Here is a 14,140-nt window from a genome sequence, read left to right as displayed (position 1 = left end):
AGATTGGCAGCGTGAATGTGCAGATGATGGAGTGATGTGATGGAGTCGTGACAACGTGGAGCAGAATCTCAAAAAAATGTTTCCAATATCTTGTTGACTGCAGCCATGAAGAACTGAGGCTGTTTTGAGAGCGAAGGGAGGCTCTGCCCAGTATTAGTGTGGCGTTCCTAATGAAGTGCTCAGCGAGTGTATAGAAAACAACAATATATTAAACATCATGAGTGACGCCGCACTGGAAATGGCGAAAAGCTACAGTAATGTAAACATACTGTAATCCAAACAAGACCCATTAAAAAAATGTGTTGACCAATGTGTTGATCAAACCAGACCAAGGCAGACTTTCACTCTTTGCCTGCTACTGAAGAGACACACATTCACAGCCAAACAGCAAACCTGAGAGCTGCAGTCCAAGTAACACTGAAGTGTAACATATGCACTTTAAGGGAGGCTAAAGAACAACCATAGGAGCAGAAAGGAAGATTAATTATTAACACAGCCAGATCCTCACAATGATAGCAGCACTCCAGCTACGCCTGATAAGACACGGAAGGAGCCATGACCTCATTGTTTTAACCCAGTCATGACTAACATCCAACTTCTGATACTGTTGTTATCCCTCAAGACTGGAAGCATACTGTAGAACCCAGCAAGGTATCTGCACAATATATAGACTTGAAATTTCAGGACTAATGGGAGTAAGTTATAAGAGATTTAGCAGAAACTATTATAGTTTTTCCCACATCTATTTTTATGAATGCAAATATCCTATTCAGTATAAAATCAGCTACATATTAAAATCCTGTGATCCCCGTCAAGTAACAGTGACATTTTATAGCAAAGCAGAAGGAGAACCAGGATTTATTTCTGTAACTCATGTCATTTATCTATTCTTTTTTTGAGTAGGTTTTTTTTAGTGGAACAAATGGTTGCTCATCTGTGCATCCATACACACGTTCTACTGATGGAAATACAAGTCGGTTCATACAGTAACAGATTAGTAATCATCTCCTGAGGTCACAAACATTTTTCCCAGTATTGCAAAAATTTATCAACGGGTAGATTTAGTGAAATGGTCATTTGTCACAACACTATCCAGTCCGTCTTTGCTGGAGGTTCAGTCTGTCACCATTTTCGTGCTACAGCTTTCAATATCCTAAATAAATATTTGACAGGCCACGAGAAATTAGCTCCTATACTGCCCGAATAAACTGAAGTGAAAAAGCAGTGAACTCCATCACCAAAGATGTTATGTAACACCCATATCACCTCCTGCCAGTATGACCGCTGGGGCTGGGCAGCTCCAAAATATATGGAACCTGTCTCAACCTGTTGAAAAGCTGGCATTCCTTAAAGAAAATGAAAGATCATTTTGAACAGCACTAGCAACTAGAAATGAGTCATTTACTCGAAACTCTTTGATATGCAAGTACTGCTGCAGTGTTCACCACTTATTTTAAGCAACACAAACCAGATGCATGGCCACATCTTCAGACTTTTTTTTTTTGTCACTGTGTTTTTAATGAACTGGCATGCCAGATGAACTTCGTTCAAGGCTTCTTAGGCATTTATGGTCCAAGATAAGATGCCAGCTAAAAGCGTCTGTGTGTTTGTTGGTGACGTGTTAAGCTTTCTCCTTCAGTGACAAATATGTAACAGCAGGATGAAAAAAAAAAAAAAAGACAGGACAGGAAGGGAAAAACTATTTTTTCCAGCAGCAGGAGTATTTTTCCTTTGGTGTACAAAGAGCTACTGTGTGGTGAGAGAGCAGGACAAGAAACACACCATCGGTGAAAGGGTTTTTCCAACCTGCTCCTAAGTTACGCTTTTCATACAGAAACACACTGCGCGCTCTTCTTTTGTGCCCTCTGCTCTTATTCTGAGTGATAACGGAGCTGATATCAAGAGTGACCAGGAATGGCGCAGGCAGCCCTGCTCTCTGTCAAATCATCTACTGGGAGGAGAGTGCACGCACACACACACACGCACACACACACACACACACACATACACACAAACACAAACACACACAAACGCAAACACACAGAAGCTTCTTAATATGCAGATGTCGCCAGGAGAAACGGAAAGTAGTGGTCGTCTTTAAAAGGTAGCAGAGTGAGGAGACATGTGCTCCAGAGTAGCCGCCTCATCAGGCCACGCTCAGACACCCAATGGCTGTTACACACACTTGTACACACACACACACACACACACACACACACACACACACTTGCAGCACAGATGGCTCCTAGGCACACGTAGCAGCACATGATGCCACATCATACCAATAACACTTTCCACTTTGTTGTATTTACTCAAGCTTACAATCCGGGTCACTGTGTTAGAATAGTTAAAGCGTACACGTGTATATCTGTGTGTGTGTGTGTGTGTGTGTGTGTGTGTGTGTGTATTTTCCCTGCATCCAGCTGTCCAGCCGCTGTCTCACCTTGAACTGCCTATGTATCGGAGTGATGGGCTCCAGCTCCCCATCTCCATAATCAAACACCTCCTCCTCCTCCTCCAGCACCCTGTCCAAGTAGCACAGCACCTCCTCCTCTTCCTCCTCCATGATTCTCCCCTTTCTTTCTTTTTCTTTCCTTCTTTCGCCTCCTCCTCTCCTCTTTCTGCCCGTGATTCCCTTCTTCAGGGCCTGCCTGGACACATCAGTGTTTTCCCTTCAGAGCAAGTCGTCTGGACACCGAGAGAGAGAAAGAGAGAGGACCCCGCCTACATAACCCCACCCCCTTCCTCTGCTGGGCTTCCTGGTGAGTGTCTGTGTGTGTGTGTGTATGCATGTGTGTATATGTGCCACTGTTCCACCGAGGTCTGCCCTCCCTCTACAGTCGCCCCTCCCCTCACAACAAACGCTATCCAGCCACTTCCTTAATGGCTTCATTGGCTGTTGCTTTCCGAGCTTCACTGGAAGAGTCGGTCTGCTAGATTCTCTTTATTTCTTTCTTCCCTTTTTCTTCAAGCAAAAGCCACTTCCTCATCGCAACAACACACAGTTTCTCTCTTTTTCACATCTCTGACTGTTACACAGTTCATCTCTCTCTCCTCCTCTCTGGCCATTGTCTCTTTATTGATCTGCTGAGAGCCTTGGATGTTGAGCTGAGACCAGCTAATGTGCTGCTGCTGCTGCGGCTGATTCTAATTACAGGTCACATAGTTCACTGGGCTACAGCAGTTTCACGCAGGCAGAACATGGGGTTAAAATATAAAGCAGCGTTTGTGTGCATCAATAGCAGCTGTTGGGAAAGTCAGTGACTCTGGATGCTTGAAATGAAATGAAATGAAACAGAAAATGTGAACGATAAGTCCGAGTCACGATGTGATGATTTAATGTATGAGACTTAGCAGCCTGTGTTTATGAATGAATCCAATTCACTCACCACAACCTTTCACCCTGCCCCTGACAAATATCAAATCACAGGAAGTGACACCCAGAACTGCTCTACAAGCCCTCAAACAAATCTCTCTCTTTGACACTCTGGTTGAAGACTTTAGTTCTTCTGTTCTTCTTCTGTTCTTCGTCTCCCAAACCTCCTTTTTGAGGTTTGGGAGACGAATCCTGCTAAGTCAAGGCTACTCCTTCAGGTTACTAACCATCTTGGCTACATTATGTAGGTCAAACTTATTTTACAGGCCACGGACTTGGAAGAGTGTCTGGGAAAATAAATTTTGCTTGTGGCTTTATGTATTTCTGGGTCACTACCAGTATTAGTCATTAATGTGGGTAGAGAAAAGATCAAATAAGTAGAGGACAAAGGAAAAGTCAGACCTAAACAAAGACAGAATGGAAAAAGGAAAAAAGACAATAAAGAGTAGAAAGTAAACAAAAGTCAAGTCAAGCCACTTTTATTTATATACCCAAAAATCAAGAATTTGCCTCAAACAACGTCCTCAATTCAAATAAGGAAAACCTCTTAAAGGAGGGGAAAAGGGAAAAGAAAGCTTAAGTAGAACAACAAGGGAGGGATACAAGCTTTTACATGTGCACTCATGCTGAATACATGTATCTTGGCGTGGAGGTGTCAGCGTTGGCACTCTCGTGCCAGTAAATGAAGGGTCTGTGTAAACTCAGCGGAAAGAAAGGGCGACTTAACAAGCGGCGAGGAGAGGGCAACTTCAGTGGAAAGACCTTTAGAGTCCATGAGGCAGCAGCGTTTGACATTAATTCTCCACAAACAGTCTCTTCCAGCATCAAAACAGTGGGCACTACGAACGCGTCTGACTCAATTTGCTTCTTAAGTGTCGTGGTCAGGAGACATGTAAAGAACAGAGTGGTTGGATTTATACAGAATGCAGCATCACAACTATAAATCTAGACAATCTAGTGGTACATTATGCTTCACATCATGCATGCAACCATGGCCTTGAAGGTGAAGGTGGAAAGGTTAAAATGTTTAGGACGTGAATGAAAACCCTCTGAGGTCAAAACCAGTTGGCATTTTAACCATTAATATTTTCAGCTGATTGAGGATAGTCAATATACTTTAATTTAGTTTTTGTTGTAGTTGTGAATGATGTCTTTAATTGGTAGTTTAAGAGCAACCGAAGGATCCCAGATTTACTGCACTTGAAAGTGATTGAGTGCTCTCACTGCATTTCCTTGTGGTGGTGAGAAAAAAGATGCAGCCAGGCAACAGGTCTTCAACTAATCCTTTCAAATAGTTTTCAACATGTGAAAATCTCCTCTCTGGTCTGTTCTTCCCTAAACGCGCCACTAGATGGAGACACATTTTCATTTACATGAGCTGATCCTGCACAGGCAGACTCACAATGACTGAAGCAGAACAATAAGCTTAATAATTCATAAATTACCACTATTGCAATTAGGTCAATGGCCAAGGTCACACTGTACTTACAACACAGTGATACATCATACAATGACAGTGGGATGGCTTGGAAAAGAGATAAAAAAGGAGCCAATGGCAGAGACAACAGGCACAGGGGATGAAACTGGAGGGTGACAACATAAGAGTGTGAATTTCAGGATGAAGAGGGTGATGTGAGTCACTCCTACAAAAGTGAGAATTTCTAGAAAAATTCTCTATATGAAGATGTAAATCCCATAACAAAACTCTGAGCCACCCACTCAGGACTGCTGCAGTTTTCATTCACACTTTCTTATGCTGCACATCGAAGCTGCTGTGATGTGCCAAGTGCAAGTGCCAGCCACTTTTTCTCTGTGTGTCTCTTTGTGTGTGTCTCTTTGTGTGTGTCTCTTTGTGTGTGTGTGTGTGTGTGTGTGTGTGTGTGTGTGTGTGAGTGTGTGTGGGCGAGGGTCGGTTCAGGTCAGGGTCAACATGACTCCCGCTGAGTGTCCCCAGGATGCTGAAGCACCCACTCACAACATCAGACACACAAGTAGTCACACCGGATACACATTCACAGTCATACAAACACATACACACACAGCTGCGAGGCATGAAAAGAGCGCTGCTGACCTCTGACCCACTGATACGAAGGACGGGGTGAGTACATGACAGGACCACAGATGCTGAAATACGCAGATGAAAACATTTTTTATACCAGGAGTAAACGTTGGTGATCTCCATCAGAAATGAACAGACTGACAACATAAATCCATGTCATGACAACTTTCGCATCAGCTGTTCTAAATGCCTGTAAATATTTCCTGGTAAAATACACAGAAAACAGTGCGTCTTTTATATTTCCAGCAGCAGCTGATTATTTTGACTAAACACAGGAGCAAATTGTTCTGCACTTCCTCTTCACAGTATTTCAGCTATGTAACTGTAGGTAAACTGTAAACTGAAAATACAGCCAGAATGCAGCGGAGCAGTTAACACCGACCACCACTGACCACTCAGCACCAAAGACGGAGGCAAAGTTGAAAAAAATTACAACCCTGTGCATAAACACAGTTCTCAATCATATCCTCCATTCACACACAGGCTGGCAGATTGGTGCTGGTGGCGTCAAACCCCATGTGGGTCAGTGGTCATTTCCTGCTGCAATGAATGCAACACCTGCAGTGCACTGCAGGCAGTCCAGCTGTTGTGGCTAATCGTTAACAATTACACCGGGTCAAGATCCGGCGGCTAACTTCAGGAAGAAACAATCAGCAGCCCAGAAAAACTAAGAGACTGTCATCACAGGGTCATCAGGAAGACGGAGCCTGGAGTGAAGCTCCTGCTGCTATTAACAAGGAGAAACACTAACTGACGATAGATCAGATTGAACTGTACCATACTCCTAACAGGATGTCAGGGCGTTCATAATGTGAAATGTTAGACTTTAGAAAAAAGGTCCAGATAAAAGGTATTTTATCATCTCCCGAATACATGACTTTCTGGCTACATTTGAATGCATCATCAGGAAGAGTCTTCAAAAGTCGTGGCTCACAACTGCATCACCACGCAAAGATAATGTTTCATTGTCCAGAACATAAACCAATGAATTAGATGACCAAATAGTCAAAGAGGTGGGTTGAATAATTTCAAGTTGATTTTACTACAGTAATATAATGAACTTAAATCAATAGTTCCCTGTGATGTGGGGAATCGATCTAACAACTGAAGGAATGGTGAAAAAAGGTCCTGGTTGATGTACCAGGATATTCCTTCAGACTTTTCGGGATCTTTACATACTCTTGAAGAAACAAGCCTGGAGGCGTGCAGCACCTGTGAGCACTGATCAGTCATGTAGCGTGTAAGCCCAAACGGGAACATCCAGCCTATGATTTATGTCTCACGTCCCCTCTCTCTCACATCTGCCACATTATTCCATTGTCAGATAATATGAAGTGGTGTGTAGAAGTTGATACGTCGAGGACTGCCACTGATTTGTACCTACACACATGTGTGTGCCTGTGTGTGTGTGTGTTCTTACCCCAGGCAGCAGGCCCTCTGGTGGTGTGGGGGAGACCGTTTCCCCATCGGGCCCTTGGGGTGCACACAGCTGGGGCGACATGGTGGGAGATTCGTCAATATAGGGCAGTGTCTCCGAGCCATCCTGAGACTTGCCGTCCTCCGCTCCGTCCCCCTCATAGCCATCTGTATTGTAGTTAAAATCTGGAGGACAGAGAGAGAGAGAGAGAGAGAGTGAGTGATAGATGCTGGTTAGCATTTCACCACAGAACAACGCTGGGCTGCAGTGACTCACAACCACCACTCAGTGAGAAGAAGCCACTATTTCCTCAATGCCACTTTCCAGCACTGAATTCTCCTGTTACCCACCACTTATTGTGTGAGCTGTGCAGAGACTAAAATTATTCCAATTGAATCAAGAAGGTAACAAGCATGTTGTATGCATTTTAAATGTTCTGATGATTTAAGGTGCCACATCTGTGACAAAAACAGGAAATGAAAGCTGAAATTTCTGTGGACAATTTATTCAAGCAGAGGGCATGTGGGGGTTTGAACACTTAAAAGACAACTAAAGATGGGACTACACAAAATCCCAGACTGCCACTGAACTGCGGACTTTAGATGCTGCCGTTAAGCTCAATGGCACCACCAAGCTGAAACCATGAACAGCATGAAGCAGTCTGGCTGAACTGACCTCAGGGCTAAAGACACCCCGTCACCCTCTGTGCTGAGGATGCTACGCAGCAGCAAACTCCTCATGGAACTTGCTTCATTTAAGTTTAATTTTGTTTTTGTGTTATCACAGTGTTGAACTTTTATAAATTAGGCTTAGTGTCGGTATTGAGGTTGAAATTCGTGTTGTGTAACAACATTGGCGCTCGGCTCTGAGCAGCAATGACAGCTCCAGTGGAAAAGGAACAACGCTGACTCTGAAACCACTCAACTTCAAAAGGACACTGGTGAAGAAAACAGTGGAACAACACAAATGCATAGAGCCCAGTGTAAGACATAAATAAATATGACGTTGAGATCTTTTTTATCTGTTGTCTTATTAGAGAGGTGTGTATTCGATGGACAGTCAGGGCTGGAGATAACACATAAAAGAATGGAAAGGGAGGATTTTATTTAAGGAAGTAAAAAGTGCAAACACTGAAAACAAAGATGTTTTCTTACACTTGGCCAGGTCTTAACTGAAAATTAAATTTGCAATCTCAGTGGGACCTCACCTGGTTAAATAAAGGAAACTGAATTTCTTGGATGTTATGTTTTGACCCTGATGGGAAACAAATCCTGTTTATGTATCTGACACTGTGCTGTACTGTATTCATTTTATGAATTTGGAATAGGAGAAGTGCACACACAAAACCTTGTGTAATTATCTGTTAACTATTACAAAGTCATATAGCAGTGGGCTGGTGTAAAAGCAGAACCAAATGTTTGACAAGAGAATCATGTGGGAGGTGCGTTGGTGTGATTATCTGCCTGCACATAACCTGCACTGAGCACACAACACCACTTTACGCAACAACTGTGTGCAAGCACGTGCTCGAGAGCGTGCACGTGTGCAAGAGTACCGGACAAATCTAACAAGCCTCAACGGAGAAATAAAGCAGAAAATAAAAGCTGAGGTCAATCCCCACTGGGATGACACACACCATCAAGCTAATGTTGATGGGTGCCTGGAGTGGCCCACACACACACACACACACACACACACATACACACACACACACCGTCTGTCACCTACCAACATGCTCCATAACCCACAGTCACTGCACCACCCACCTGTCAATCAAAAAAAAAAAAAAAAAAATCCACCATCTGTTTGTTGCATGTGAGTATGTGGACCATGGAGAGTCAGAGCTACCATATGGTTTATTTGTAGCTGATGGGCAAATAGCTGACAAATGGTGCATTTGGGCCTCAGCTGACTTAGTGAAGCATGCACGAAAAAACACTGAGCGTGAGCTGGAGCGCTGCGAGATGACGTGCGTGGAGACATTAAGGTGAAGAGGGGGTGAGGTAAGGCTGTGCTGTGATCATGCCATAGAGAAGATCTGCTCTATTAGTGTAAAAGTGTGTGTGTGTGTGTGTGTGTGTGTGTGTGTGTGTGTGTGTGTGTGTGTGTGTGTGTGTGTGTGTGTGTGTGTGTGTGTGTGTGTCTTTGTTTGTTCTCTTTCCCTTCACCTCTCTCTCTCTCCTCTGTTCCCAGTCTGACTCTTCCACCTTCTGGCCTCCTCACAGGCTCATCTGTCCCAGTCTGCTACAGTTACATATGAGTTGTGTAAGCATGAGAGAGAGAGAGAGCCCTGTGATAGACTGGTTCTCACCCAATGCATGCTGGGAGAGGTGCCAGCCCTCCATGACCCTGAATGGGATAACTAGGTATAAAAACCAGTTGGACTGCAGAGAAAGCCTTAGTACGTTGCACTCAACAAAATGCTCATGTCTAGACAAGCACCAAGGTCTTTTCCCCCTGTTACAAAGATGTCGGCCATGATTCATCTCTATTCGCAGAAACATCAATAGGCAGCAGAAACCATTCAGAAATACAGTCTCCACTTTGCTGAGTGGAGAGCCAGTCCATCATGGAGAACAGAGTAAGAGCAGTGAAGACAAAGCTCTTTGGCTCTTTGTGCTTCTTTGCTTACTTACAGATGCATGAGCGCTCGTGCATTTGCTGGTTTAATGTCGACTGTGTATTTGTGTGTGTTAAACTGTTAATGTGTGTCATTACAGCCATTCTGTGTTTGAATGAATCTCCGTGAGTGCAGTTTAGAGAGTGAGTGGGCATCATTTATCCTCATTACGTCTGATTAACCATATTAATGCAAGACAGAGGATACAGGGAGAGAAGCGGATACAAAAGAAAGGGTGAATGTGGAAATGTCTCTTTCGTCTGGTTGGCTGCTGCTGCTGCTGCTGCTGCTGCTGCGAGGCCACGAGAGCAGACCACAACCCAACACAGTCACAGAGCAGAGGAGATCAAGGAGACAGAAATATTGTATATGTTTAACAACTGACGCACATGCTCATTATAGTTCAATCAAACTACACATAAATACCCCACTCAATCAAAATTACATCTACTACCTGGACTGAATTTCACCAACATTGACAGTATCTGGTGAAAACAGAGATTTACATTGATTACTTTGAAGTAAACAATGACATCTACTTTGAAAGAATAAAACATTTATGCTAATTCACCTTTTAGAAGTTCAGTTTTAAACTAAAAGACCAAAGTTACATGTTTGCAGTCATGACTACAGTTCAGCTTTCATCCACCTACAAATGTGGCTGAGACTCACTTCTGTATTGATAGATGTTGTCACAGAGGGGAATTTACATTAGGTCACTTTTCTCTGACTGCCCCTGAGCTATAAAGGACAGAGTTCACAGTCATTCATGGTAGCATCCATTTTATTAAGTGCACATGAGGAGCATCAATAACAACCGGGCTCAGCGCGTTCATTGATTTATTCACTGATGAATGTGTAATTGTACAATATGCCCTCTGCATAGGGAACTTCTGTAAATGTGGATAAGGGCAGCACAGGGTCTTGCATGGGGTATGTACAGTTTGTACTCGAACACCAATCAGATTCTCAGACCAGGAAGTCGGTGTGGTAGCACTCACAGCGTGTTCACAGTATGGAGGCACACAGCAGAGCACTACTGTAGAAATCAAACACATGCATTTACTGTAGAAACCGTCAGATATAAAAGAGGATGGGGGTATACTGAAAAGGAGGAAATTAAATAATTCATGTCACCAAGCTTATTGTTTAAATCCCAGAAGAAGAAGAAGAAGAAGAAGAAGAAGAAGAAGAAGAAGAAGAAGAAGAAGAAGAAGAAGAAGAAGAAGATCCACAGTGTGAAATGAAAAGGCAGCTATCTATCAAAAGTAAGGCTGTGAGGCTAAACAGAGGATGATTGTGAGAATCAACTGAAGAGAGAATCAATTTTTTTTTTTTTTTTTTTAAATACAAAGCACTTGACAAAATTACTTTTGTCAAATTTAATGACACAAAAGACGTGGATCATTTCAAAAGGAACAAAGACAACATGATATTTGTGATTCACTCAACAACACTAAGAGTCTGCTGCCAAGTACAGTGGTTCCCAACACATTCCTAACAGGCTCACACAATATAAATGCTAGCAAGTTGATATTCTGCATGTACAGTACAATGCTAAGCATGTTCACAATCCTATTCAAGCATGTTAGCAAGCTAACATCTGCCAATTAGCACTCAACTCAGTACAGCTGAGGCTGATGGGAACAACATTTTTGTGAGTATAAACCAAAGTATTTGAACAAACAGAAATTTTTAACTGGACCATGGTGATAAATGAAAAGTTTACAGATCATCAAAGTCAGTTTCAGGGAAAATCCATCCAATAGTTCTCAAGATATCAACTTGAAACTACAAATATGAACCTAATTATGGCACCAATACAAACACCACACTGTCTGCAGTGTATGTAGTAGTATTATCTCCATAATTAAAAGAAACACAGTCATTTTACTGCACATCTGTTATCTTCACTACAGCAGGCACTGTACATGAAATTTTGTCTTTCAGTTGTTCCTTCATGGTGTCTTTACTTAACACTGACGACTTGTGCAGGTCCACTGAGTCAAAGGTGGGTCCAGCTCTACCTTACACCCCTCCACTGAGTTACTGCTGTAATAAGACTCAGAAGAATTGCATTACGATCACAAATGTTTTTACTGTTGAGATCAAAGGAGATTTCAGTTCTGCATTTAGAAACTCAGTCTGCAGAGTTTCTATATGTCAGTCACTCAGCTTTGTAACCACCAGCTGAGACAAAGCGTGACAAAACTGTGTGAGTGTTAGTGGCACATGTGTCCAGACTTGTGACCAAAGTGTAAAAGAAGTCAGACCAGCTGTTGAAGCTGACAGGAGTGTGGTTGAGAGCATGTTTTGAATGTTTTATTGAGTTGCACTGGAGCAGCAGCTGCCAGGTTTTTGAGCTCCTGGCCCCTTAGAACAAAGCTATTTCTACCATGGGACTCCTCCACACATGTTGCATATGTATGAGGGCTGTGACCAGTTCAGCCAGAAACAGACTGCTCCCTCTAAGATTGGTTTATTTGAATAAGTTTTAGAGACCTGAAAAGGTAAAATGAGCCCTAAGATTTATTCCATCACCCTTTAGTGAGTCACAGATGTAGAGAAAACCTGATCGCCTGAATAGGGTCTTGTTCTACACTTGTTTTTACACACAGCGACCAATAATCTAGAAAGAAGTTGAATAGTTGAAGCTCACCAGAAATGAAAATATTCTCAGATTTCTGGTTCAGTAAGACAGGCCCATTAAAACTATGAAGCAGAAACTCTGACATCACAAATATCAAACATCACACAGCTGCGTTGTCACAATGCTCACATGCACATGAGCCACTGACACAGAAGTCTGCACGTGCACATGTTTCTCTCAACACTGACAGGCTGAAGTGCAGGCTGCCTCGGTCAGCTAATGCACCCTGACAGTCCCTGTGCCTGACAAGCAGGGAAATCAATGCTGCACTGTCGGACCACCGAGAGGGAGGTTGTTTTTTTTTGTTTATTTTAGTGGAGAGGATTCATTAGCCCTATCCTGTTATTACTGCTCAATAGAGCAGTCTGCAAACATACACACACACACACACATATATTTCACAGGGTTCAAATGGAGACAAGCTCAACATGACATCACGATTAAACAGGAGACAGCGTCAAGTGGAAGGATTGACATGTAGAGGAGGAAGAGCCTATTGATAAATCAATAGAGTCTAGGTCTGGCAAATCACAGTCAAGGAAACCTATATAAGGTTGTCAAGGTGCTCACACACACACACCCCCACAGACCAGATAACCTACACAGTCAAACGCAGGGTGGCCTGACTTACCATTACTGGAGAGGAGAGAGCGGATGACACACGCAGCCTCAAAGAAAAAAGCCATGAGTGTGTTGCTGTGCGTAAGTGTTGTGTGACCAAAACACCTTCACTGGCAATCACGCATGCCACTGAAGCCGTCGGGCAAACATAATGACACAACTAAAGTCCCAGTGGTCTCATTTCTTCGACTCAGATCCAACAACACGAACTGATATGAAAATAAGAGAGCCAGTTTGGAGCTGTTCAGCGTTGAATACTTCCACTGTCAGATAGGACTCATTCAAATGAAGGCAACAATGTTGTATTCAAGAACACCCACTGCCTAAGAGGAAGCTACAAACACACACACACACACACACACACACACACACACACACACACACACACAAAGAGCAATTACTGTATGGAAGCTATAAAATGTAGTGAGGCATCAATATGTTTTTCTGTCACTTCCCAGCCACCCAATAAAGACTGTCCTGTTATGGGTTTAGGGTAATGCAGCCATTAAAGTCGCTCATGTGGATGTGTGTGCACGGTTTTAGGATCACTGTGTTTTGTAATATGAGGAACCAACCTCTGCTGCTTTGGGCACAGCCATGTCCCAGAGGTTAGAGCAGCGGCTTGAGACCCCAGGGTTGCCTGTTCAATTCCCTGGACCAATGGGAAATAGCTCTGGATGTGTGTGTGTGTGTGTGTGTGTGTGTGTGTCTGTCTGTGTGTGTGTGTGTACTGCGTCGGTGTATATAAAGACACACTTGGCAAAAAAGATTCTCCTTATCGAACAACATAAAGGAAAGTCAACTGCTGAAACCCACTGGTTGCTGCAGTGACGCCAGCTGTGGATTAGTGTAGTATATTATATTTGGATATATATTAAATATTCAAATCATGTTGAGGTTACAAACTAACACAGTAAGCTGCTAGTTTAACTGGGATAAACTATTAAAAGTGCCTATTTGAATATGTCTATCTACCTACCCATCTACCTATTCTATCTCTACGTAAGCAGCTCTGACGCTACACGTCTGCAGTCGCCAACTTCACAATATCAGTTTCAATCTCTAATGTGAAAATGTGACTCTATCATCTCTGTAGCAGCCACAGAGGTCAACGGAACTCATAGAGAAAATTATTATTTTATAAGTTTGCACTCAAAGGTCATCGTCATGGTTCAGCGTCTGACAAATGAACACAGAGTCGACCTGTTTTGTACCAAAACATGAGTCACTGCTCGGATTCAGGAATAGCTAAGAGCCTCCCATGAAAACACATTCTCCTAGGGTAACTAAAAAGAGCTGATGGTCATTAGTGTACCATTAGCTGAACCGAGAGAGTGTAAAAACACACCACCAGTGGAGACAACAGACTATGAGGAAGATAAAACCACATCTACACC

At 43.0% G+C, this 14,140-nt stretch overlaps 1 protein-coding gene across 3 annotated transcripts in view; it reads right to left on the bottom strand.

Annotated features, from left to right (window-relative positions):
* The window catches only part of abr (ABR activator of RhoGEF and GTPase), a 128,723-nt gene that overhangs the window by 72,552 nt on the left and 42,031 nt on the right, over positions 1-14,140 (bottom strand). For 2 of the 3 annotated variants that reach the window (XM_071460687.1, XM_071460688.1), the window contains exon 2: positions 6,856-7,037. In XM_071460687.1, the coding sequence (XP_071316788.1) occupies positions 6,856-7,037 (182 nt within the window). Of the gene's footprint in view, positions 1-2,443; positions 2,702-6,855; positions 7,038-14,140 lie in introns of those variants that run through there. The other variant, XM_071460689.1, reaches the window with a different exon arrangement.

Source organism: Trachinotus anak, unplaced genomic scaffold, assembly GCF_046630095.1.
Source record: "Trachinotus anak isolate AG129_WGS33_773 ecotype Australia unplaced genomic scaffold, CSIRO_AGI_Tana_v1 ptg000024l, whole genome shotgun sequence".
Taxonomy (NCBI): domain Eukaryota; kingdom Metazoa; phylum Chordata; class Actinopteri; order Carangiformes; family Carangidae; genus Trachinotus; species Trachinotus anak.
The sequence above is the reverse complement of the archived record's forward strand: the minus strand, read 5'-3'. Positions and strand labels throughout refer to the sequence as shown.